The sequence below is a fragment of the Puma concolor genome, chromosome C2 (genome assembly GCF_028749965.1).
Source record: "Puma concolor isolate L17-30 chromosome C2, mPumCon1.1.hap2, whole genome shotgun sequence".
Classification (NCBI taxonomy): Eukaryota; Metazoa; Chordata; class Mammalia; order Carnivora; family Felidae; genus Puma; species Puma concolor.
In genome coordinates this window covers 14,472,425-14,500,169 of record NC_141675.1, presented here as the reverse complement: position 1 = coordinate 14,500,169, position 27,745 = coordinate 14,472,425, and the positions used below count along the sequence as shown (strand labels likewise).

Genomic DNA, 27,745 nt, shown 5'->3' with positions numbered 1-27,745 from the left:
CTCATTTCTCTTTGAATCTTCCGTAGAACGGAGATGATCATAAAGTGTATGTTTTAAAATTTATGGCTGGGTAAATTTTTTGGTTCAAGTCTTACCCATCATTTATTTAGCACTTTAAACTGTAAAGAACATCAACCTCGGATTTCTGGCATACCTGTTTGACAGCTACCCTGTTGTTCAGATGGAAGAACATTTTTTCCACTCAAAAGAAGTTGGTTTAACAAGATAAATGCCTGTAACGTGAATCAAATTAACAACTGATAATTAGTACCTGACCCTGGAATATATAGGCAAGGACAATATTTCACGTTCACTTCAATTTCAAACAAAAATAATTTATTTTAATTAATTTCTTGGCATTATTCAAAACATTAATCAAGCCATTATCTCATACGACTTCTTTACAAAGGAAAGTTTCCAACCTTGGTTTTACAAAAGGCAAACCAGTAAGCTACATTAGAGATGAGATATAATATACAGCCTATGCAGCCACATGAGAAATAGTTTCTGCTGCTTTGTTATTACACAGGTAGTTGCTTCCTTTAGCTAAAGCCTGGAGTCTTGTATTTGTTTTATGCATATTGGGTTTTGTTCTATTACTTGGCAGGAGATTGTACTCCCTGGAGTCAGCTGTGTTCATTGGTCAGAATAAATTCCAGCATCTGACACCAATTCCATTAATCACAGACAAGCCTGAATAAGTGAGTAAGATAATAGAAAGACAAAAATATCTGTGACCAGTGAACACTGTTTATGTATGTATGCTATTCAGTTAATATAGAAGAGATCTGAGATATTCTTTTGAGTTCAAGATATTTGAAACTGTCTATCAAAAAGGATAAAGGTCTCCTACATGAAACAGTTTATCTGAGGCAAAAGATGTATATAAGCCAACTAATACATTATATTACAATGTTAATACCACCACCCTGAAAGAATTTAGACAGATTTCCATGTGAAGCCATCCTTGTTATTATATCTTTGTTGATAAATGATAGGCCACTTAGAATCAAAAAGTTTGGGGACATTCCGTGATCAGACTATATCAATACAGCACAGAATTTGGTTTACAGAACTAAAATTCTTAATGTGGTTAATCAAAAGTCACTCTTACATTTCAAAACAAAGTCTAACAATTTATAAGTCGCTGTACATAACAAGCAGGTATAGACCCTTTGAAGAAAATGACTTTATCCAGTTACATATTTAGCTTTTTATTATGGACCACTGAAGGCACAGATTAGACTGCAACCTGTGTGATGCTCTACTTCTAATTGGATAATGAGGTATTAAAATAGTTCACACACCACATAGGTTTTCAACTATTTCATCACTTTTTTCAGTTAGGATTTGAAGGATGTATGGGACAAAGTTGGTTTCAATGAGCAGGTTATTTCAAGTCTTGAAACCATTTTTTAACCACAATGTTACTGAGTCTTAAACTTTGAAACACAATAGCATATGCAGATGGAATAACCTATATTATTCAACTATAATTTTCATCTTTAAGGTCACTACAAATAGAACCTATTCACTTTGCCATTTGTCTTTTATGCAAATTAAAGCAACTTACAATTTTTCTCACATATTCATGGCCTCTTATTTTTATGAACAGATATTTAGACATTTCACATGCTATATAAAACCATGTCCTAAAAAATTTTAATTCCATCCTTTACATGAGAGGCAGTTATTTACAATTACTATCAAAGGTAGAATCGTTTCTTTGAAACACCTTAAGTTTATTAATTAGTAGCTTACATCTGATTCTTAGAACATGGAGCTGGAGGGTGCTCTTTCATACCGGAAAATTGATACATGATGTGGAGAACAGTATGTGCAAATGTATATACTGAAGAACTCTGCAAAAGTTTATTCAAAATCTGCTTTCAGTTAGGTAATTTCTTGAGAGCCACTGAAGGAGATAACAGTAACCTCATGACCAAATCCTGAAATCTCTTCAGAATTAATTCTTATAAAGGCAGTTTTGATTATGTTGATCCAAGTAATGCAGTGGTGGCAGGTTGGATAAAGGCAAAGTTTTATTTTTAGTTTCCCCAAATGCTGTCTCACTTGATTTAGGAGGGCTTGGGAATACCCAAGAATTATCTTCCAGAGAATTTCTGCCGTAAGAGTTGTGTTCCTGAAAGTTAGTACCATCATGAAGAATGGATCGCTCATTATCTGTCCATGATTGGAGAATTGCTTTCTCTGATAAAACCTTCATATCTCCTGATAAAGGGGAAGATGTGGTGTGGCAAAGAGTTTTGCCATTTGGTGACAGGGGGGAATGTCTTTTGTATGTTGCAGTAAAATTCGCCAAGTGCAGTTTTGTGCTGTCTTTCCCAAGGTCTTCCATGCATCCTATTGGGGCACAGGCTAAAAAGGAAGCACAGGCTAAAGGTCAGTTGTCAAGGCATTTGTGATCCTAATTTGGCTGAATCTAGAACTGGAAATAATATTTCCAATTAACATGATCACTGGGGCACTATGATTTGAGACAGATGACAAATGATCGAGTTCTAATCCTGGATCACTTATTTACTGACATTGTGACTTTAGGTTCAGCCACTTTTTGTGCTTCCAAGTGTCACTTCTCTCATCTGCAAAATGGACATGGTATTCTTGTCCTGCCTATATCATAGGACCATTAATAAAGGTGAAGAATTGTATTGTGACTAGAGAAAGCCTGCCTACTGTTTAAGTGTCCATGGAAACCAAGAAAGCTGTTCTTAAATATAATATTCCTTTGCTTATTCAAATCTTTTTTCCATAGGTGCTTCAAAATAAATTTCTTCTGCAATGATTATATTTTGAATTGGTGAGGCCCAAAGTAAGTTATTTAATATACATTCAAAGGCTCTTAAGGATAAAACAGTTTGAATAGAATTTATAAAATAATTCTGTTTCTTATAAACACACATTTCTGCTGTGGTCACAGTAATAAGTCAAGAGAAAAAATGAGTTTAGTACACACGTAATGGCTTAGAAAATAAACTGAAGCGATTATTTCGCTAGTCTTAGCCAACATAATGGTAGTCTAAGGTTTTCCTCCCCTTCCGATTCAACCTACTAGGGCAAAATGCTAAGAATTATAACTTGGGCTTGAATCTATCATTTTAGAAGAAACTGAACCATATTATAAAATGAGCTCATTGCCTTTTTTCTTGGGAAGAGGGGAAGGAGTGGAGAAGACCTAGAAGTAGCAGTGCTCAACTTCTGGACAAGGGTGATATGGAGGTCAGGAAAAAAGATGATCTAGTCTGTCTCTACTCACCAAAGCACGGAGTTCTGCAGTGAAGAGCCTGCCAGAGAACTTTCAGTTCGATACACCACAAGATTTATCCTTCACCAGCTCAGAAGGGACACAAGAATGAGCCATTTCCAAATGTGGAAAGAGCATTTTTCCTTTCTTATCCTTTGGAGACTATATTTGTTATATAAACAGCCTCACTGAAAACTCCCTGTAAAATTATTCTGTGTTCCTTTTAAGAGAAATTTTACCTCTACCAATCAACACACAGTTGCCTCATAGGTAACCCTGGCCATTGGAAAACTCCAGGGTAAAATGAACCAGAAATTAAGTTGGAGCCTGGCAGAGCACTATATTAATTTGCCTGATTCATAAATAACTCTCTAGAAACTAAAAGGGATTTTGACTTTAGTTTTCCTTTTTCCCTACTAGTTAACACTCCTGAGGAGATTTATAAAATACATTTCTCTTGTGCCCTCTTTAGGGCCAGTCCAAGGTGCATATAACTTTAGGTGCTGGTGATTATTTTTTTTTACGAAAAGTCACATCTCAATTCCTTCAAAATAAACTTTTGGGTAAATTTACATTATACAGCTTTTCAGAAATAAAACTATTATGTAATAAAAGGCACACATGCACTGATTTTTCTCTGAGATATGCAAAGAGCTTTTGTAAAGTAGCCACTAACTACTAGGTTAGGCCCAAAACTCAAAAGTTTAGTCAGCCAAGCAGTTAATATGAAAAGCAAATCAATGAAAATTTTTTGTTTCATTGAAAGAGATAGTGGGATCACAGTTTCCATTCTAAACGGTCTATCCTTTGTGGGAAGAAAAATTAAGTTTACCAAATGAAAACAAATTATGCATCAAAGTTATTTTTTTCAAAACTAATTTAAAGGGCTAGGTCTTTGATATATTCTGTGGCACTGGAATGAAAAATAGCTTTTGATGTCTTGATGTCTTTTTTTTTAAATATAAGGAGGAGTTGTGGTAAAAGGTCAACTAGAGCAAACTTAACACCTCAGCCTTATACACATAAGCAACACTTGGCTGAGAAAAAAAGCCACAAGGGGAAAAGAATACAGTACAGAAGAAAAAACACATCAGCAACACCTTTATGTGTGAAGTTGACCAGTATGAGAATGAAGCCAAAGCAGAGAATAGGTAGGCTGTGAACATACTATATATACTCTGGCTTATCAAAATCATCTGATGAGATTTCGATAAGAAACGATAGCCAGTTGCTCTTCAAGCTGTTTGGCTGGAATCAGTGGTTTCCAGCAAACATTAACTTGCCTTTCTTGACTGTAGTTGGGGTTTTCAGTTTTCTTAGTAGTTCAGCTTGTACTTGAGTCACCAAATGTAAATTAGACATCTCTCTCTTCAGTTCCCAGTATGCATTTTGCATATTGTCGCTGAAATGCAAGTTAAAAAAAAAAAAGTTAATGGTTATTTTCCTTACGGACAGAAAGGAGTGACTTTAAAATAGAAATGAGCATTCCTGCTCTAGTTTTGAGATGATATAAATTAAACAAAACTTCCTCATTAAATAATTGAAATACAATTAGGGCATTAGAACAAGTGAAAAGATCTTATTCAATAATAATATTGACCTAGTTTCTAGCCGTTAACTGAACTGTATTAAACAGAAGGGTATTTACCAAAAAAGAAGTATTATCACCAAGTTTCTTATAGTTCTCAGAATTGAGGTTTTTATTATAGCCCATAATGTGCAGTGGTGTTATTATCATACTTTTAGGGTAAGGAGTATTTTCTTCATTTGCAAATCTGATACAGAAAAATAGTGACATTTATTCATGTATAGAGTTTTAATTTGTATTTATCTCTTGATTATTCGGTTTTGACGTTGTGAATTGAAATGTGTATCCCCAAACCCACATTAAAATAAAATTTAGGTTTCATGCATTCCATTCTTTTATGTTTGACTGGGCTGTCTCATATTGTTGGTTCTAAACCAATGTGACATGACAGCACAAGACAGGAAGAGCCAGATGATTTCCTGGTAAGGGAAAAGAAGCTAGAGAGAGAGAGGATTATATGAACCAGAATTTAAAGACTTCACAAATGCCTCTCATTTTCATAATTAAAAGTATTTTATGTCAATTATCTGAGCAGTTACAAATTAGCTATTTTAAACCTAATCTGTAAAAGTTTCATTCTTCCATTAAACATTATGTGGATATTCATGATTTTCTTTCTTAGGTTTTTAATTGCCAACTAAACTGAAATCTTCAATACATATTCTTACTATGTTATACAAGAATATGTAAAATATTAAGTATAAGAACTGATCTCAAAGTATTCAAATGACCATTATTGCCTTTTAAAGATATTGGTGTAAGTTTAATAACAAGTACCAAATTAGAAAATGTTACTTTATGCTTCAATTTTTATCTAGCTGTAAACAAAAACCTTTAAACCAAGGGGTAATATCTTGGTATCTACATCTAACCTCCTATTCTAGTTACGAAGGAACAGATCTACTAAAAAACAATTATATGGAATGTAAGGTTACATACCTTTTTTGTCAAGATATTTCTTTCTATTCCACTCCAACCAACCACAATTCTTTCAACAGAAGCAGAATACACTTTATACTGCTTTTGGAAAAAATCTGCATGTTTTAATCTATTGTAAACGTGATTTGTCAAACAGCAGTCTATTAAAAATCACAGGCTTTTTGCAGGTTTTTGGTAAGTGTGAAATAATTACTTCACAAAAATTAGTTAACCACTTTACTTCACCAGTAAACATCTGAGATGTATGCTACAGTGAATGTTTCACATAGGAACCTGTCTTAAGTGTGAAGGGTTGTTGGTTCCTTGTTGCAGTTCTGGGCATTCAGTATGCTTTCCAAAGAGTTACTCACATTACATAGCAGTAAGTGTAAGTGCTACATGTGCTAATTCATGCAGACAGTCATGATATGAATATACAGTTTAAAAACAGTGTTTAATTATTGTCATGAGATGGTAAATCAGTACCTGACTTGGAGAAAAGCAAAGCAAATACCCAAGACTGTGTTTGGATCCTAGAATAACGTTCACATTTAATCATTCAAACTAGCTAAGCATGTAAAATAAAAGATAGATAATTATAACAAGTGTTAAAGCAGTGTCTAATATACATTTTCCAATTCAATGAAGACTGCTTATAAACTAGGTTAAACTAAAAACTAGGTTGCCAACTTTAACATACATCTAAGTCTTTTTGCCCTTAAAGTCATATGAATTAAAAACAGATTAAAAAGAAAAAAAAGTCTAAATTACTAAGTGTAAGCTCTCCCTCTTGTGGATAACAAAGCAATGACAGTCACTTTACAGTAAATATTAAAGTGCTATAGTCTTCAAAGTGTGTTAAAAATTTATTTTTAATTCTACTTGTACAGAATATTTAAATCATCACTTAAGTGAGACTGGAAGAGGCAAGTTGTCATCCACAAGTCTTTAACAGAGTTCCAACTAACCGTCATTTATCTAGATTATTTTTGAGATTATATAGTCAGACTTCACCTCCCACACCCCCAACCAGGAGTGTGAAGTTAGTTAAGTTTTGCTTTAAATGACATAGACACACACACACACACACACATTTTTTTTTCACGTATAAAGAAATTATAAAACTATTTGAACACTGAGGTACAACACTAAAGCATCCCAAATGAGAACCCTAAAAAAATAAAATAGGTGAAACAAAATAATGATGGTTGAGCATTTCTCCCATGTTATCACACCAACTTGGCAAACTGGGTAACCACATTTTCCATGTGAGGAAACAGGTTCAGGAGAACTTACTCTATACTCTAACATGTTGCTGATCAAAGTCATCTTTTTTTTTTTATTTTTATTTTTTTTAATTTTTTTTTTTCAACATTTATTTATTTTTGGGACAGAGAGAGACAGAGCATGAACGGGGGAGGGGCAGAGAGAGAGGGAGACACAGAATTGGAAACAGGCTCCAGGCTCTGAGCCATCAGCCCAGAGCCTGACGCGGGGCTCGAACTCACGGACCGCGAGATCGTGACCTGGCTGAAGTCGGACGCTTAACCGACTGCGCCACCCTGGCGCCCTTCAAAGTCATCTTTTAATCATCTAGTCTAATGACTGCTGCCATTTTGAGTAACATTTTTTAATATCATAATCACCATCATCTTCATTAGACATTTACCAAGCACCTCCAATATACTCACTACCAACACAATCTTCTTAGCCCCAGTATAAAATCTCAACCCTCTAAATTTTAAATGTAAGTAAACCTGCTTAGCCACATTGCAAGGAGATACATGCCCTGCTTACAAACTGTGTAAAAGCCCAGTTTTCTTAGTTGACAATATACATTCAACTCTTCAATACAAAAGGAATATTCCTCGTATAAGAAAAATCAACTTTTTTACTTCACCCATACATATTTTTCTTTAGCTTCTGAAAATTTACTTTTATATCACCCAGAAGAACTAAAATCAAAGTATGAGCATCTTACCCAAGAGCTAAAGACTTAGAAATTTACATTTTGACAACTGTGATTCCCCAAAATCAACTGTCTTTCAGACATTTTTGATTGTGAAGCACAGCAAGGAATCAATTTACTCTGCAACCCAAACAACCAAGTTATAACAAACCATACTTATTGCCCTTATTATGTGTAACACACTCTGGTATGTTCTGTTCTGTTTTATTCAGTGTTTGTATAAATACTTAACTCACAAAATTTCACAATTACTAAGGGAACACGGCACAATTTGAAAAACATTAATCTATATTTTCTATATTTTCAATTTCTTAAGAACTTCACAATTCAAGTTTACCCCATACCTAGATCTGTTTAAGAACTGAGTGCAACAACCTAAAGCTAACACCAGATGAACACTGGTAAGAAACTGGCCAAATTTCTGATAGGACTGTAATTATTAAAAGATGCTGTATACAGTAAAGGCCTCCAGTAATTATGTTAGGGAAATAGTACAGTACCTCCTTTGCCTAGCAGTATGATGGAGGAAATATGAAAAAAGAGTGTTCCCACAAAGGGGGCTTTATAAATAACTGAAAATCATCCCTAAAAATATGTAAAATTGTACTTAAAGGTTTTATGGAAACATTCGTATGTACTTTTTTGCTAATGTTAATAAACTTACATCTGAATTGTTCTACTTAAAAGTGATGAGGTAACTTACAAATATTAATAAAACATAGGACTGACTATAAACTAGAAATAGGTTTATATCATGTACATGGTAAGGCAAAGGAAAAACAAGATAAAATGCAGCTAGGAATGAGGCTAACATATAATTGAATGATAGAGTTTACCAAGGGTAAACAAACCAGAAGAGGGAAACCTGATCACTTTGGCAATCCATATTGCTTACATAAAATAAATGCAAACCAACTTGTAAAAAGCTGTACATACAATTTCAGCATTAGGGAGCCATTAGAACATGCTTTAATCATACAGTTCTTTTAGCATACAAGTAACTTTTAGAGCTAAGAACTTTTAGAGCTACGGTAATTCTTTATAAAAACTGTTTCGCTCAGTTGATACTATGAATTAATACTGAAGTTTAGAGAATTCAAAAGTGTACTTTGAAGCCAGTTATATATATATAACCTGGTAGCCTCAAAAGGTTGACTCACCTCTTTGGACCTTCATCCTCCTCTAAATCCTGGTATATTCTTTACTATGTTGTTAGGTATATGAGGTCTTCAAAGACATTTCTGGGGACCAGTTTTCAAGTTATTCTCAGTAGATGTGATCCAAATTTATGTAAAATCTCCCATGAATGGAAGAAGTCTCCTTCTATATCATGTACTTCTAATATACTATACACAGCCCCTTTGACCTACTCTGATCTAACATATTTTTTGTTCCCTGATTCTTTCCAAAAATGGTTTGAAGAGGCTTATAAAAAATGATAAATATAACAAAGGGAAACCTAGGTTGGCAGGAGAAAAGGTAACTTTGATAAAAAAAAAAAAAAAAGACAACTTTGAGAAAATTTACATGGATACTGAACTAGACACACTGTTTAAAAAGGAAAAACTTCTTGCTATAAAGCTGGATGAAACTTCAAGGCATAACTGAATAACTGTTCAAATGGCAGAGTTTATTAATTCCAATTGTTATGGTAATTGTTATAACCCATAAGGCCTAAAATACCCTGGCCCTATAAAGAAAAAGTTTGCCTACCCCTGAATCTAGAAGATTGGCTGCAATCCTCAAATTCTGCCCTACTTGATCATTTCTTTCAATTAGGTTTTGATAGGAATAGGTATGAGCCATTTCACATTACTCGCTTTTGCTCAGTAAACTTTGGAAGCCAAATGATCAAGCAATGAAGTCAACTCATTATTTTTCATTGGATGAAAGTATCCTTCTAGAGAAGAGATGCTAAAATCAGATAATTTAAAACACAGTACTTGTTACTCAAGTAAAAATGACATATATTTAAGAAAAAAGGGTTAAAGTAACATATGAACTCTGATAGCTACTTTTGTTTTTACCCCAAATGGATAGTTCTTTTAAAATTCATGTTATGCGAAAGACTAAGGTGGTCCAAATTTGCCCTTAAGGCGGAGTTACCGTATATGGAAATGTATAATTCTTCAGGTACAAACCAGGATTTATTACAGAATACTTTCTACACAGCTCCCTAAAAATCTAAAAGTGTTCAAAATTTTGTTTAAAGCATCACAATATGCACTTTTCTACTAAAGTTCAAACCTACTGCTGAACAGTTAAATGTTTTTTATAAATCCACTGTGATCAGAGATTACATGCAGTACCCAAATAGTATCCATCTTTTTTAAAGTTAAATCACAACAGAAATCTAGGTAACCTATACAATGTGTTATTTTTGAATTTTGAAGAATGTTCATACCTTGAAATGCTCAGTCTTTGGAGATCACTGCTATTCAGATTGTCTTCCTGAGATGGATCCTGTCATTTGTTTAAAAATAAAGTTTTAAAGTTATAATTGTTAAGAAGTATAGATCTGTTTCCCAAACTAGTTCTTTATGATGTGGGAGTTTCACATATACAGGGGCCCATGGCTACAAAACATTGGGAAACACTGTTCAAGTTAAACAAATTCCTATGCTATAGAACTTCTCAAAACCTTTGGTATACAATAGCACATAATGAATAGCTAAATGAGTTCTTATTAGGTACTTTAGTCCTCTATACCAACTCCATTTTACATATCCAGTGTTTTCTAAACTTCTTTGGCTCTAGTGTCTTCACCTGGTCCCAAAGGATCAACTTTTCTAAATATAAATGACTGGAATATTGGGGGATATAGAAAAGTCTAAAAGGGCCATAGTGGAACTCACCCTGGAACCTTGACCTCATTAATACCAAACAGTAGTCAACTGAGTAAAAAACAAAAACAAAAACAAAAACCCCTCACCATTATGTCAACATAGGGATGCTATTTCACGCTTTTGATTTCAACTTGGAACCTCTGATAAATTTGCATTAAGCATTCCACTATTCCTATTCCTGCTTGATATCTTTACCTTAGTTGTGACCATTTTTTTTTTTTTTTAGTTTTAAATCTCCCCTCCCCCTGCCAAATAAATTCTTATGAAGGTCAAGGACCAAGTCTTAAATTAGAAAAAAAAAAATCCTTTTAATTCATCTTAAAGTCATAAGTTTCTTAGTCCTTCAGATACCATTTCAGCAGTAAGCGAAAAGTAATTTCTAAAGTTTCTTCTACTTTTAAATGTTTCTATGATTTATGATGAATTAACTAAATTTATCCCCTAGCACCATCTAGTGGAAAAGAGTAACTAATAAGAATTGATCTATCTCATACACACACACACACACCCTTAAGAGTATTGCTTTTCTGGATTACCTTAAGTTTTTTTGAAATACATTCACTTATTAAATATACTATATACTAAGCACTATGCAAAACATGTTACATATTATCTAACCTTCATGAAAAAAACAGTATTTAAAAGTCTACAGAAAACAAGTTCAGAAGAATTAAATGATGTTCCTAATTTTGCATAATAATTAGCAACACCGTAATTATGAGCCACGTTTTTTTTTTTTTTAATTTTTTTTTCAACGTTTTTTATTTATTTTTGGGACAGAGAGAGACAGAGCATGAACGGGGGAGGGGCGGAGAGAGAGGGAGATACAGAATCGGAAACAGGCTCCAGGCTCTGAGCCATCAGCCCAGAGCCCGACGCGGGGCTCGAACTCCCGGACCGCGAGATCGTGACCTGGTTGAAGTCAGACGCTTAACCGACTGCGCCACCCAGGCGCCCCGAGCCACGTTTTTATAATGCCATGGTACTGTTTTCTACTCAGTAAGGAAATATCCGTTATGTAAAAAGCTATCAATTTCCTTTCAAGGCAAATCCATTTACTGACAATTATAATTCAGAGCTACAAAGTACAGATCCTTTCTTGCAAACATATCTTTTTAAAAGAAGCCTCTAAAAAAGATGGCAGAGTAGGAGGATCGTAAGCTCACCTTGTTCCACAGATACAAGCAGATAACATCCACATCAGTGTAAATAACCCACAAAATGACCTGAGGGATGACAGAACAGACTCTCCACAGCAAAAGGTAAAGAAGAGACCATACTGAAGAGGTAGGAAGAGCAGAGAGGCCATCTGGAGCTAAATGGACCCATGGGTCTATCTGAAGGAGGGAGGAACATTGCAGGCATGGAGAAAGAAAAAGACTCACTCTCACACTAGGCACCCCAGGCATGGGGAACACACACAGGGAAGACAAATCCCCAAAGAATCCCTGTAACATTTGGCTTTGAAAACCAGAGAGGCCTAATTTCCCAAGTTCTTACAATCAGTGGGGCTTAACACCTGGGACTTGACAAATCAATGAGCTCAGCTCTGGGAGGGAGGGGAGGGCAGAGGAAACAGAACCCCGCCCTTGAAGGGACAGCATAATGAACCCCGAGAAGACACAGTATTGAAGCAGCACTGTGAAAAATGCTTCAGGTATATGGGAGAGAGATTAGCTGACTCATGTTAGAGCATGTGCTAGAGTAGCAGGGATCGCTGGGAGACTTCTCAAAGAAGAAAGGAGCTGGTGGGTGCTTCTCTCCCTGGCCCCCCACCCTATTTACACAGACACGTGCAGGACCAGTGCAGCACCCTCTCCACCTGGCTGGCTAACAGCATGCCCCACGCTTCTGCAGTTCTGCCCTCTCCAACCCAACCAGCTTCCATAGTTTTGGGCAGCAGCAGGTACCCTCCCACAACCGACCAGCACAGACCTTGCTGGCACTAAATATACTGCCCCCCACACTCTCTTGGGGACTCACCCCCACCAGCCATAAAGCAGTTTTCAAAAGCAGCTCCAGCTCCCCTCCCACTGTAGACCTCTCCCGCTAAAACTGTGCTAACACCATATGCCGTGCCCCAACATTCTCCTATGGATCTGCTCCTTTCAATATTGCCCTTGGCCAGAACCCATCCAAAGTGGTAAAACCCTGGCACTGTGCAGGCAGCCCTGGGAGGGGCCAGCACCACTCCAAAAGTGACTCCTGTCCTGGGGAGACGGGAAAATAACCACACAGACACCAGACTGACTGCAGCTGGAGCAGTGAGTGGGGGGAAGACATCTGGTCTAACTACAGGGCCTACCCACCAACAAAAGCTTCTTAAGACACAATACAGGGAAAGTACCCTGAAGTTCAGTGCTACTGCATCTCTGGGAAAAGCCTGGTCTGCCTTGACCAAAGCCCAAGGTGGCCCTAGACTGGCCCACTAACAGAGGGACCAGACCCTTCCCACAAGAGGCAAAGAAGGCAACTGCAAATGACTGAAGGCAAAAGTGGCTTGGCCCAAACAGTAAGGAGCACACACAGGAGATGCGCCTGATCTGTGTTCTGGTGAACACGGGACATTGTACTTCTTGGCACCACAGGACCTCTTCTTTATAACACCACTATTTCAAGAGCTGGAGGCATAGCTCACTTCCCTAAGACATAGAAACAAACAAAATTAAGAGACAGAGGATTATGCCCCAAAAGAAAGAAAAGGCCTAGATCATAGCAAGAGACCTAAACAAAACAGAGATTAATATGCATGGTAGAGTATTTACATAATGGTCATAAAGATACTCACTAGACTTGAGAAGAGTGGAAGACCTCAGTGAGACCCTTACAAAAGAGATAGAAACCATAAAAATATAAACCTTAAGAGATGAAGAACTCAGTAACTGAAATTAGAAATGTACTAGACGAAACAGTGCACCAGAAAATAAGAAAGGATGAGCGAACTGAAGGCCAGAGTAATGGAAAGCAATCAAGCTGAAGAGAAGAAAGATAAAATTATAATAATAAATGAAAACAGATTTAGGGAATTCAGTGATGCCATCAAGTGTAATAACATTTGAATCACAGGGATGCTACAAGAAGAGAATGAAAAGGGGACAGAGTTTATTTGAAGAAATAAATGTGGGAAGCTGAAAACTTCCTGCATCTGAGGGAAGAAACCAAAATCCAGATACAGGAGGCACATAAAGCCCCCAATAAAATCTAGCCAAGAGGTGCAAAGCAAGACACATTATAATGACAATGGCAAAAGGCAGTGATAGAGAATTTTAAATGCAGCAAAAGAAAACACATACATGGGAAACCCCATGTGGCTACCAGCTGATTTTTCACCAGAAAGTGTGCAGGCCAGAAGGGAGTAGCATGATACATTAAAAGTGCTGAAAGAAAAAACCCTGCAGCCAAGAATACGCTACAGAGCAAAGATATCATTCAGAATAGAAGAGATAAATGGTTTCCCAAACAAAGGTTAAAGGAATTCATCACCACTAAGCCAACCCTACAAGAAACGTTAAAGGGGACACTTTGGAAAGGAAAGACCATTAGGAGGAATAATAAAAGGAGCACAAAAACAGTAAAATTTATATCTATAAAACTCAGCCAAGGGATTCACAAAACAGAATGATGTAAAGTATGACACCATTTACCTAAAACATGAGGTGGAGAGAAATAAATACTGGATTGAAACCTAAGTGACCACTAACTTAATTCTGCATAAAATGTTATGTTACATGCAAACCTAATAGTACCACAAATCTCAAAACCCACTAATAGATATGCAAAATGTAAAGAGAAAGGAATCCAAGTATAGGACTACAGAAAGTCAGCAAACCAGGAGAGTGCAAGAGAAGAAAGTAACAGAGTAGAACTATAAAAACAACCGTAAACAAGTAATAAAATGGCAATAAGTACATACCTATCAATAATTACTTTGAATATAAATGGACTGAATGGTACAATCAAAAGACATTAGGTGATGGAATGGATAAAAAAGGAAAAGATCCATCTATATGCTGCCTACAAGAGACTCATTACAGAACTAAAGACAAATGCAGATTGAAAGTAAAGGGATGGAAAAGCATTTGTCATGCAAATGGTGGCAGGGAAAAAAAAAAGCCAGGTTGGCAATACTTTTATGGGATAAAATAGACTTTTAAACAAAGACATGGGGTGCCAGGGTGGCTCAGTCGGTTAAGCATCTCCCAGTTTCAGCTCAGGTCACTATCTCACTGTTTCATGGGTTCGAGCCCGTGTTGGGCTCTGCACTCATGGTGCAGAGCCTGCTTGGAATTTTCTCTCTTTCTCTCTCTCTCCTCCCCTCTCCTGTTCACACTGTCTGGATCTCTCTCAAAATAAATAGACATAAAAATTTTTTTAAAAAAAGAACAGGAAAAGAACACTATATAATCATAAATGGAACAATTACAGTAAGAATTGTAAATATTTATGCACTCAACATGGAAGCACCCAAATACATATAGCAAATAACAACAAACATAAAGGAAGTAATCAATAGTAATACAATAGTAGGGAACTTTAACATTCCACTTATATCAATGGATAGAACATCCAAACAGCAAATCAGCAAGGAAACAGTGGCTTTGAATGACACGATGGATCAGATGGATCTAGCCGATATATTCAGAACATTCCACCCTAAAACAGCAAAATACACAATTCCTGTCAAATACACATGGAACATTCTCCAGAATAGATCTCATATCAGGCAACAAAATAAGTGCAACAAATTCATAAAGACTGAAGACACAGCATGCATCTTTTCCAACCACAGTACTATGAAACTACAAATCAACCACAAGAGAAAATCTGCAAAAACCAAAATACATGGAGGTTAAATAACATGCTACTAAGCAATCAGTGGGTCAACTAAGAAATCAAAGCAGCAGCCAAAAATACATGAAGACAAATGGAAATGAAAATACAACAGCCCAAAATCTTTTGGATTCAGCAAAAGCTATTGTATTAATAAGGAAATTTATAGCAATACAGGTCTACCTGATAATGCAAGAAAAATCTCAAACAACCTAACCTGATACCTGAAAGAGTTGAAAAAGAGAACAAAACCCCAAACCAGTAGATGGAAGGAAATAATAAAGATTAGAGCAGAAACAAATTAATTAGAAACTAAAAACTAAAACCAACAGAGCAGATCAAGAAAACCAGGAGTTGGTACTTCGAAAAGACCAACAAAATTGACAAACCTTCAGCAAGATTCACCAAAAAAAACAAAAAACAAAAAAGACTCAAAATCAGACATAAAACAGGAGAAATAACTGACACCACAGAAACACACAGGATTGTAAGAGATTATGAAAAATAATATGCCAACAAACTAGAAAACCTAGAAAAAATGGGAGAAATTACTAGAAACATACAACCTCCCAAAATTGAAATCAGGAGAAAAAGAAAATTTGAACAGACCAATTACCAGCCATGAAATTGAATAATTAATCAAAAAGTTCCCAACAAACACAAGTCCAGGACCGGATGGCTTCAGAGGCGAATTCTATTATACATTTAAAGAAGAATTAATACCTATTTCTCTCAAACTAATCCAAAAAATAAAAGTAAGAAAGCTTCCAAATTCATTCTATGAGGCCAACATTACCCTGATACCAAAACCAGATAGACATTACACAAAAAAGGGAAGTACAGGCCAATAGTGCTGATGAACACAACTGCAAAAATCCTTAACAAAACACTAGCAAAAGGAATCCTACTATACATTAAAAAAATCATTCACCATGACCAACTAGATTTTATTCCTAGGATGCAAGTGTGGTTCAATATTCTCCAATCAACATGATACATCACATGAACATAAGAAGGAATAATCCAATTAAAAACGGGCAAAAGGTATTAACAGACATTTCTCCAAAGACATCCAGATGACCAACAGACATGAAAAGATACTCAACATCACTCATCATCTGGAAATGCAAATCAAAACCATAATAAGGTATCACCTCACACCTGTCAGAATGGCTAAAATAAAAAACAAACAAGTGTCGGCAAGGATGTGGAGAAAAAGGAACCCTCATATGTGCTGGTGGGATACAAACTGGTGTAGCCACTTTGAAAACACTATGGAGGTTCCTCAAAAAATTAAAAATAGAATTGCCGTATGATTCTGTAATTCCACTATTAGGTATTTACCCAAAGAATATGAAAACACTAATTGGAAGGGATATATGCACCCCTATGTCTATTGCAGCATTATTTACAATAACCAAGATATGGAAGCTGCCCCAGTGTACATCAATATATGGACAGAGGATGTGTGTATGTGTGTGTGTGTGTGTGTGTGTATGTGTGTGCGTGCATGCATAAAATGGACTATCACTCAGTCATAAAAGAGAATCTTGCCTTCTGCAACAACATAGATGGATCTAGAGAGTATGATGCAGAGCGAAATAACCCAGTCAGAGAAAGACAAATATCATATGATTTCACTCACGGTAGAATTTAAAAACCAATAAACAAAGAAAAAAAGAGACAAACCAAAAACAGACTCTTAACCATAGAGAACAAATAGACGATTATCAAAAGGGGTAGGGATGAGTTAAATATGTGAAGAGAATTAGGAGTACACTTATCATGATGAGTACTTAGTAAGGTATAGCATTGCTGAATCACTGTATTGTACACCTAAAACTAATATAACATTGTATCTTAACTATACTGAAATTAAAAATTTTTAAAACATAAAATTAAAAAACATATATAAATAAACAAGCAACCATAGCAGTCAGGCAGCCATCTAGCTAGCTTTTCAGGGGCTATGGCACCTAAGCTTGTAGGACAGGATGCTTGAGGCCTTTGAAGAAATTACGGTATGTAATCACAGGTTCAAAGGTATGGCAGTGGTTAACTTCAGATGTCAAGTAGGAAAAAAAGCATTTTGCTCAACAGGAACTGACATTAATTTCTGTGGTATTTCCCCTTTCTCAGGCCTGGGGGCTTGAAAGCAAGTTCTCATTGTCCAGTTCAGAGGAATTCATTTGGCCAAGGCCAAGGTGGAATGCTGTATTATTCTTAATGCCTGGCTCATCCTCAAGTGGTGGTCACATTCAATAAAGACTACATTACAGAAGAGAGAACTATCAGTTCCATTTAAGGACAGCTGGGATTCAGGGGAAGCATGCTGGCTGGCAGTCAGGAAGTATGGGAAGTAGTTTCCTTATCAGTTACTGGCATCCCAAGAGGAACCAGGGGTAGGTGACACAGCTCCTCAATGGAGTTAGAATGCTCTGATGGGCAAAATGGTTAAGATGAGAAATAATTATCTAACTGGTTAACTTATTTAAAATACATAAATGTATATAATGGTTGGTTGACTCTAGACTACTAACCTTTACAATTTCTGTAACAATAATTTTGTTAAGATTTTTTTCCCAAATTTTTATTTAAATTGTTAACACACAGTGCAATATTGGTTTCAGAAGCAGAATTTAGTAATTCACCACTTACATACAACACTCAGTGCCCTTCATTAAAAGTGCCCTCCTTAATAACTATAATCCATCTAGCTGACCTGTCACCCTCCATCAACCCTCAACCTGTCCTCTATACTTAAAAGTCTCTTATGGTTTGTTTCCCTCTCTTCCCCACCCCACCGCCACGTTCATCTTTTATTTCTTAAATTCCATACAAGTGAAATCATATGATACTGTATTTGTCTTTCTCTGACTTGGCTTAGCATAATACACTCTATCTCCATTCATGTCATTGCAAATGGCAAGATTTCATTATTTTTGATGGCTGAGTAATATTCCATTGTGTATATATACCACCTCTTCTTTATCATTCATCAGTTGATGGACATTTGGGCTCTTTCCATAGTTTGGCTATTATTTGTAACAACTATTTTGCATATGGTGCATGTGCTCTCACACTCTTATTATTTCTTCTTTTTCTATTCAGTACTATCTGTCATGACATCTAACCTTGTAATCAAGTTTGTTAGAACCGAATGTAAAGTTCTGGTAAACAGATTAGGTGAGGACCTGAGAGGCAACTTGTGTTTTAGTGGATGACTTGAGGCTAACTGTACTTTAGCAGCTCAGCGGGGCTTTTCGTTTTTGCTTTTTCCCAATTCTTAGAACCTCAGCTATTTGCTAAAAATTAAAGTTGTCCCAAAAGTATTAAACTTCTAAAAATTAGTAGACAAGTTTTTCCTTCTTAAAAAAGAATCCTAAAAATTAAGTTGTATCTTGTAGTGTCTACATTAATCAAATTATTAAACAAAACGATAAACTTAAAACTTGAGTTCTCTTTAAGCTTTACAGAAAAAAATGACTTAAGGAAACTGAAGGAAAGGAGTTTAAAAGAATAGCTTTAATAAATTAATAAACTAAGGTTTTTTTAAGTGAGCTTTTTAAAACAAAATTATAAATTCTGGGATTATGCTAGAAGTATACAGTATATCAAATTTTACACAAAATGGCTGAAATGGAAGATAAAGGTGAATTTTTCAGAGACTTTAACTCTCTAAGTAGCAACAATATAAGTTAACTCTACAATTTAATCCTTAGTTACAAATCCTACAAATAGTACTGAATAGTACACAGTACTGAATACTGAACTTCTCAATTTAATAATTCTGTAGTACCATTTGTTTGGCTTTCTGTAGCTGTATTTTGAGATCACTACATTCTTTCCTCATCAGTTCCAGCTCTTGTTCCAAACCATGGATCTTCAGGTCACAGCTCAACTTTTCCACCTCCCAGTTTGATGAAGGTGGATTTAAATTCCTTATCACTAAAAAAAGGATAGACGTTAAAATTGTTATTTCTGCCTTCGACATTTGTTGCAATTCCATAGTAAAATGTACATAATACAAAAACTAATATAAAACATGCACAAGTAAGTTTTTAAAAAACAATAATTACGTTCAAAGATCTATGCTAATGAGAATATAAAACCTGCCAATCTTGTTTTAAAATGTATTAATCATCCCTGTCCCTGATTTTCTATTTACATTAAAGTACAAGTTTGTAAGTCTGGAACTTTAAAATATATGACACTAATCAAATTGTAGACAAGTCAATAATCTACCTATGTAAGTCAAGGTTAAGACAGTGATAAAAGTAAATGAAGTGAGGAAACTGAAGCTCACATAGCTAATCACTCCATCTAGTCCCCCTAGAGAGTTTGACCATAAGGCCTAGAACATGATGTCAAAATGATTTACTGATGAACATTCCACTGCAGAAACTCAATACAACTGTATACTGACTTACTCTTGACTAAATGCTTTAGACTCCCTACCTAGAAAAATCCCCAACCAGCTATTATAAGAGAACTCATCTCAATCTCCTATCAAAAGGTCTCCCTCAGAGGCCTACTCTTCAGTTTGGCTCATCAGAATGTTTATGGGAACAGGCCAATACCCATATTGTTCCATAACTAATTTTTCACTCCAGCATTGCATCTGCACATTTTAACAGCCTTCAGAAATTAAAAAAAAAAGAAAAAAAAAAAAAAAAAAGGAATTGTAACTACTCCATGACAGGCGTCTAATAGCAGGCAAAAGTTCATTAGAAAGGAAAAGCCAGGACATACCAGCAGGCAAGACGTTTTGACAAGGATGGGGTTCTACTCCTTTCTTCATCTACTTCATCACAAACTAGCCCTGAATAAAAACCATCAAATTTTCTCTAGGAAAAGTGCAATTTATATCTAAGGAAAAGTTAAAAGGGGTTGATATTTTGTGAAAGCAGATCAGAGAAATTAACGTAAGCCTAAAATTATAAAATAAGTTAAGGCCTTAGCATACAGATAAAGAAAACTGGTAATGGATATAACACATAAATGGAAAACTGTACTGATTCCATTATAACATTTGTAACAAATAAGTGGCATACCCTGCTGAGTTTCCACCTCTGTCCTTAGCTGGAGAAGTTCTACTTCTTTAGATTGTAGCTGTTCATTCAATACTTTCAAAGATTCAGAGTTGTCTTTATTCTAGTTAAGTAGGGAAAATGCCAAATTACATTTGGTATAATCTGTAGCTTGATATATATTAATTTTCAGGTAGATGAAAAAAACCGATTCAGGCCTTTTAAAAAGTGAGGTGGGAAAATGAACCCAGTTTTTCGCTAATCTCTCTGTCTTTCAAACAGGATATTATTCACTGGCTTTTTTTCTTTTTTCTTTTCATTTTTAAAACATTGACAAATCCTACTATGTCATGATTTTTAAAAATAAGTTAGTGGCGTTAGACATATTTAAGTCCTAAACATCATTACATACAAAGTATTTATTTTGCACAGAAATAAGTTACAAATATTACTATTAAAAATTGCTATTTTTGCCCTGAGCATGTATATTTTCAATTTTTAATTTAATAAATATAAATATTTATTTCTAATTTTAAGCTTCCTGAAGAAGAAACTCATTCCCAATATATAGATATTCTTTTTAAACCAACTTACCATTTTATCCAATTTGCTTTTCAAATTATCTCTATCAATGCAAACCTCTCGATATGCATGATAGGCCTTATTTACTTGTTCACGTCCCACAGAACTTGTTTCTTCATCTAATCGAGCTCCTATAAGCTAAGAGAATGAAATTAGAAGAGAAAGCTTAAGAAGGAATTCTATACACACACACACACACACAGAAGCCAGTCTTCTGATGACTCTACACCTTACTTTTTTTGTAATGCAGGGATAAAGCCTGGACTATAATTAAATAAAACATTTCACTTCCAACAATTAAGCTTTATTGATTAAGAAAGAAAAAAAATACAGGTAAGTATTTTTAAAGTGCTCTACTTTATGCTTTTAATCAGTGTTTTCTGTCTTATAGCATATATTAATTCATCATACTAAAATACTACATCATTCTTTTATAGTACAGAGATGTTTTCCAAGCCAGTAGTATTTCATTTCCATCATCAGAAAAAGTGAGAAATGAAGGTATACTTGGCTTTTTAGAGAATAAACGTGTTAGTTCATTTAGTAGATTATTCCAGAATAGAAATTAATAGGATTATTGGTCACAAAGTACAGAACTATCTCCAATGTTAACTATACCAAATCACATTTTTCTACTTAATTTAAAAATAAACATAACTATGAACTCCAAAATGTTACCTTTTCTCACTCTATCCCAGTATATCACAAATTTATTTGATTATCATTAAAGAAAATGCATAGGAATTCAAAGAAATCATGATTTTTACAACTGACTTCCTTTCTTGTACTTCCCCTAGATGAATCAAACTCTACCAAGCCCCGTCCTACAGTTTTTGTAACAAGATAATTCATTTCCTTGGCAGCTAAGAATCCATTTCCTTTCCCTTTGGCGAAGCTGCTGTTCATAAAATACAAATAAAATTATCTAATCCAAAGAAACATTAAGTTAAAACTTTAAAACTCAAAAACAAAAATATAAGTGTTCCACTTATATGGAACTTATAGTGGAACTTTGAAGAGTTCCACTATCCAAAGCCAAGTAGATGTGATGATTTATAATGGGATCAGCTATCAAGCTTAAATATTCTATAACATTTAGGAGTGTCAGGTTTCTGCATGAAAAAGGTAAACAGATGACATTAATTTATCAGTTGAAAGCATTATTCTGTGTGTTGAAAAACAAAAGAGAATGTTCAGGTAAAGAAGATGTATGTCAATTCTAGTGAAGACATTTTTAAACATATTAGAATAATGTTACAGGAGCTTCCTCCTTTGACACTTAATTTCCTTTGTTGGCATATAATTTTTTGCACACATATTAACATGCTGAATAAAACACAGTTTATGAAGGTACGGCAATCTGAAAAAAGAAAAATCTATTCCAAGTTGTTATTGGAAGTTGTTATTGCTATTCCAAGTTGAATATTCTACAAATATTCATCATGTACATTATATGTAAAGTATGATAAGTGCAGTATGCCCAGGGTTTTAAGATTAGAAGTGAGTTATTCTTGGAAATTTAGTAAACCATGGAAGACAGGATAGAAAACTATTTAAAACGTCAAGTATTTTAAATTATGCTTTAAGTCATAAAATATAATAAAGATAATAATTACCTTTTCTTCCAAAAATCTTATTCTTTTCTTTAAGAAAGAGTTCTCTTTCTCTGAATCCTTAAGTCGTTTTTTGATGTCTTCATATGCAGTGACAAGGGCAAAATGTGAAGCAACAGACTCATCTCCTGAATATATTGAGATTGGAGTCACCGTATCTCTCCTATGTGCTTTTTCATGATTCAGAATGCAGATATCATCTTCTACCAGTGCATCCATGACAGCTTTTTAAAAGAATATAAAATACAAATGTCCCATTGAATAAATGAGCAAGAGAGATGTATTTAGAATGAGCATACTGGGGCAATGTTTAAAAACTCTTTTCTTTTAGAGGCAGCATAAAATACTGGTAAAGGGCATGGACTCTGAAACCAGATTCTAGGAGCTGCATCCAAGTACTACTACTTAGAGCCAGTGTGGCTTTGGGCAAGATGCTTAATCTCTCTGCCTCAGTTTCCTTATTTATAAAGTATAAAAAATCATAGCGACTATTTCACAGAATTCATAAGAATATTAAATGAGTTGATATCTATAAAGCATTTGAAACCAACCGAAGCTATTAAAATAGTTTTAGAAAAAGTTGTGAAACCATTTTTATGGAAAGGATAAACATTTTTAAATACTTAATACCCATTATTTTGTTCTTATCAGCACTTCCACTTACATATATAAATAGCAAGTTTTATAGCTTCCCAAACTATAAATTATCAAAAACTCCAAGTACAATTCATTACAAGACTATTACAGAAGTTTTAAGGCATGCTCCACTACATTCTTCCCATACCAGTAGTTGTTTGTTGTGCAACTGCAATAGTACCCATTAAAAAAACTTTTTAAAATGTTTTTTTTTTTTTTTATTTTTGAGAGAGAGAGCATGTGAGGGAGAGGCAGAGAGACAGGGAGACACAGAATCTGAACCAGGCTCCAGGCTCTGAGCTGTCAGCAGAGAGCCCATCCCGGGGCCCGAACACATGAACTGCGAGATCATAACCTGAGCCAAAGTTAGATGCTTAACTGACTGAGCCCCCCAGGGGCCCCGGAATTAACATTTCAGTACTTACCATGTCCCAGTACCTTGTACTACATTCTCTTAATACTATCTCATTTAAACCCATCCAAATAATTCTATGAGGTAGGTATCATCTACATTTTATAGGATCACAAAGGTTAAGTACTCAGTCCAAGTAAAAGCTAGTAGATGTTAGTTAGCTCTGTGAGGGTGCAAGTTATGTTTGTTTTGTTCATCATTGTGTCCCCAACTCTAACACCTAAGAGAAGCAGCCAGTTACTCCATTAGTTAGGGAACTTACTTGCTCTGTACATCTACTTTTGCTGTTAGGTTCATCATTACTTCCCCATCTGAGAGTTATGTTCCTGAAAGACACTGTGGAAGGAGAAATTGTGGCTGAAACCTTTTAAGACCTTATGGGAAAAACAGGGTAAGAGGGGCTGCATATCATAAGAGAACCTAAAAAATCCTTTTAAACATTTTTAAGTTTGAAATAAAACACCAAATACAGCATTCTAAATAAAGACTATAATGGAATTTCATGTATCTTACATAATTAAGGACTACTGAAAAAAATTTTATTTACTATTCCTTGCTTGGAATAATATTTTATTGCTTACTGTGTCAGTCACTGTTCCAAGAATATTATAGGTGAGGAATTGAAGTAGAAGGAATTTAAGTAATTTTCCCAAGTTAACATAGTAAATAATGAATTGAGATGTAAACATAGGTGATTAAACCACAGAATCCATGTTTTACTATGCCTGCTTTTCTCCAAAACTTCTAGCCTCCCTCCCTGTATCAATCAATGCCTATAAAGTCCATTTTGCTGTATTTCAGACAACATGAGTATTAAGGAAAAGTGTGTGTTTTTCTGGTTCTGGTCTTCTATCACTGTATTTCTGCTTTACTGGTTTTACAATGAAAAGCTTCCAATTGTTCTCAACTAATGTTAGAGTTTGGTATGCCTAGCAATTTTTTTATATCTAGGATTATAGGAGAGGTAGGCAAAAATGAATGTGTGTACTACAATCTGAGTAGGTGAAAGCTATCAGACAATTTTCACCAATACCAACTTAAAAATTTCTAAGCAGGGCCCCTGGGTGGCTCAGCCAGTTAAGCATCCAACTTCAGCTCAGGTCATGATCTCACAGTTCATGAGTTCGAGCCCCACGTTGGGCTCTGTGCTGACACCCATAAGCCTCAAGTCTGCTTTGGATTCTGTGTCTTCCTTTCTCTCTGCCCCTCCCCCTGATCACGCTCTGTCTCTCTTCCTCTCAAAAATAATAAACATTAAAAATATTTAAAATTTTTTTCTAACCATATAGGACAACTCCTACTCTTAAGTTAGAATCTTTCCCAGCCTGTCAATAGAGTCCAAAAATAAGAAAGGATTATGCTACCTACATATCCCAAAAAGGTGCCAGGTCCTTAGAACCATACTTAATTTCTGCTGCTTCTGGTGGAAGATATACTTTCTTCTCGTAATGAAGAAAAAGTTTTCTTCCTTTAATGGGGTTTACTTTTTCCTCTCTGAATTCAACCCTTTTCCAAAATAACAGCAAACATCATACCAGTCATGCTGCTGATAGCTGAAATGTTGGTATTTCCTCTCCAAAAGGAAAGTATGGGTTATTCCCACATTGCAAACTGCAAGTATGCATATGTATATCCACATGAGATTCTTTCTCCTACATGTTATATCTGAAAAGCTTGCTAAGCAGAACAAGAATAGTTCGCTAGTTAAGTGGCAGCAGGCAGTATAGTTTAAGGAGAGATAAAATTGTGCCCATCTTAGACATAATTTCTCATATCTTAATATCCAAATGAGGAGTTATTCAACTGGGATAATTTTTCTCCAAAGGAAGTTGAAAAACAAGAAGTAAGCATAAACTGCTCTACACAATCAACACAGATGTCCTACAGACTGTGCACTTTAAGGATCAGAGCATATATGCTTTTACTTTACACAAAGTTCTAGCTAGCTCAGCTGTGTGATTTCCTATTCATTTTTATCACGAAACAATCATTTATTCAGCAAGGAAAACCCAGTGTGGAAAACAGCTGTGCAGTAAAATAATTACCACACCATAAAGATAAGTAATATATTTGAAACAAGAGAGAATGCTATGGAAATTGAGGGTTGGGAAGGAAGAGTGGTTTTGAAAGAAGTATCACACACACAAAAAATGACTCTTAGTCCCATACTCTTAAGTGAAGAGGATGGTTATTTTCATTGTACTTAAAACTTCTAGGAAGGAGAAACAAGTGCAAAGACCTGAAAGTGTGGGGAGAAGGTATGAAAAGATAAACAGCAAAATGTGAAATAAAAAAACCTAACAGAAACAAACTCTCTTTATAACAGAGACTACAGAATTTGGTCCTTATTCTATGGAATTCAAGAACGGATAGGATTCAAGAATGTGAAGAATACTTACACAATATTTATAAAATGTATCTGTAACCAAATGAACTACTCAGTATTGTGCTAAGTATTTTAAAAACATTATCCCATTTAATTCTCATGACTACACTCTGAGGTAGAAAATCTTACTGTATTCATTTCACCGATGAGAAAACTGGGGCCTGGGAAGGTTACAAAGCTTAACCAAGATCAGATGACATACAGTACAAGCACTTGGATTTCAGAGCCTGAACTATCAGTATTTTCCACCCAATGAATTTTCCACATACTCAGATTTGTTAAGAACTACAAAACTAGGAATCTTATGGAACGACTTTTAAGTATCTTAGATGGAAGGAGATATAATGATATAACAATGTCACATGTATAATATGGTAAGTGGTCCTTTTTAGGACAAAATCAGTAATGCGATTGGCTTATTTTATATATTTAAATCTTATTTCCTATTTTGGTTTTAAATCACCAAAAAGGTGCATTTGGTGTCCTCTCCAAATATGAGAAAGTATTATTAGCATTTATATGCTTCTTGCAGGTTTCATACTATTATTCCAAATATTTACTTATTGTACTATAAACATGACTTGGAAAGCACTGGAAAGCAGCATGAAAATTGCTTATCTAATTGTCCTAAAAATTATATGAGAAATAGCCATAGATTAAAACACACCCAAGGGGTGCCTGGCCAGTTCAGTTGGTAGAGCATGCAACTCTTGACCTTGGGGTTGTAAGCTTGAGCCCCATGTTGAGTGTTGAGATTACTTAAAAACTGGGGTTAAGCATCTGATTCTTGATTTCAGCTCAGGTCATGATCTCACGGTTCATGGGATCCAGCCCTGCATGGGGCTCTGTGCTGACAGCATGTACCCGGGTTGGGATTCTCTCTCTTCTTTCTCTTTCTAAATAAATAAGTAAACTTAAAAAAAAAGAATACAACAACTGAAATAAAAAATACACTAGAGGGAATCAACAGATTAGAAGATGCAAAAGAATGAATCAGCAAACTGGAAGACAAAATAATAGAAAGGACCTAAACTGAATAGCAATAAAAAAGGAGGACGAGGAGGAGGAAGAAGAAAAGGAAGAGGAAGAATTTTACAAAATGAGGGTAGGCTAAGGGATCTCTTGGACAATATCAAGCAAACATACATTCACATTTCAGAGGTCCCAGAAAGAAAGGAGAGAAAGGGGCAGAAAACTTATTTGACAAAAATAATAGCTGAAAACTTCCCTAACCTGGGGAAGGAAACAGACATCCAGGTACAGAAAGCAACCAGAGTCCCAAACAAGATGGACCAAAGGAGGTCCACAACATGACATACATTAAAATATCATCAAAGATCAAAGATAAAGAATTTTAAAAGCAGCAACTTTGCAGGCCAGAAGGGACTGGCATGATATATACAAAGTGCTGAAACGTAAATAACCTACATCCAGGAATATTCTACCCAACAACATTATCATTCAGAATTGAAGGAGAGATAATAGTTTTCCAGACAAGCAAAAGTTAAAGGAGTTCACCACCACTAAACTGGTATTATAATAAACGTTGAAGGGACTTTAAGTGGAAAAGAAATGACCATAATTAGAAAAGGAAAAAATTTCAAGAGTAAAAATAGAAGCAAACATACAGTAAAGTTAGTACAGCAATCATTTATAAAGCTAGTATGAAC

General features: G+C 35.2%; 1 protein-coding gene across 3 annotated transcripts in view; it reads right to left on the bottom strand.

Moving 5' to 3' along the window:
* Positions 1–314: 314 nt before the first annotated feature.
* Positions 315–27,745, bottom strand: part of AZI2 (5-azacytidine induced 2) — a 38,248-nt gene continuing 10,817 nt past the window's right edge. For 2 of the 3 annotated variants that reach the window (XM_086720589.1, XM_086720588.1), the window contains 7 exons: positions 22,645–22,865; positions 21,041–21,166; positions 20,471–20,570; positions 19,216–19,364; positions 10,145–10,203; positions 4,549–4,667; positions 315–2,379 (listed from right to left, as the gene is read on the bottom strand). In XM_086720589.1, the coding sequence (XP_086576715.1) occupies positions 1,967–2,379; positions 4,549–4,667; positions 10,145–10,203; positions 19,216–19,364; positions 20,471–20,570; positions 21,041–21,166; positions 22,645–22,860 (1,182 nt within the window). In that variant the 5' untranslated portion in view covers positions 22,861–22,865 and the 3' untranslated portion in view covers positions 315–1,966. Of the gene's footprint in view, positions 2,380–4,548; positions 4,668–10,144; positions 10,204–19,215; positions 19,365–20,470; positions 20,571–21,040; positions 21,167–22,644; positions 22,866–23,951; positions 24,026–27,745 lie in introns of all 3 variants that reach the window. The other variant, XM_025913443.2, reaches the window with a different exon arrangement.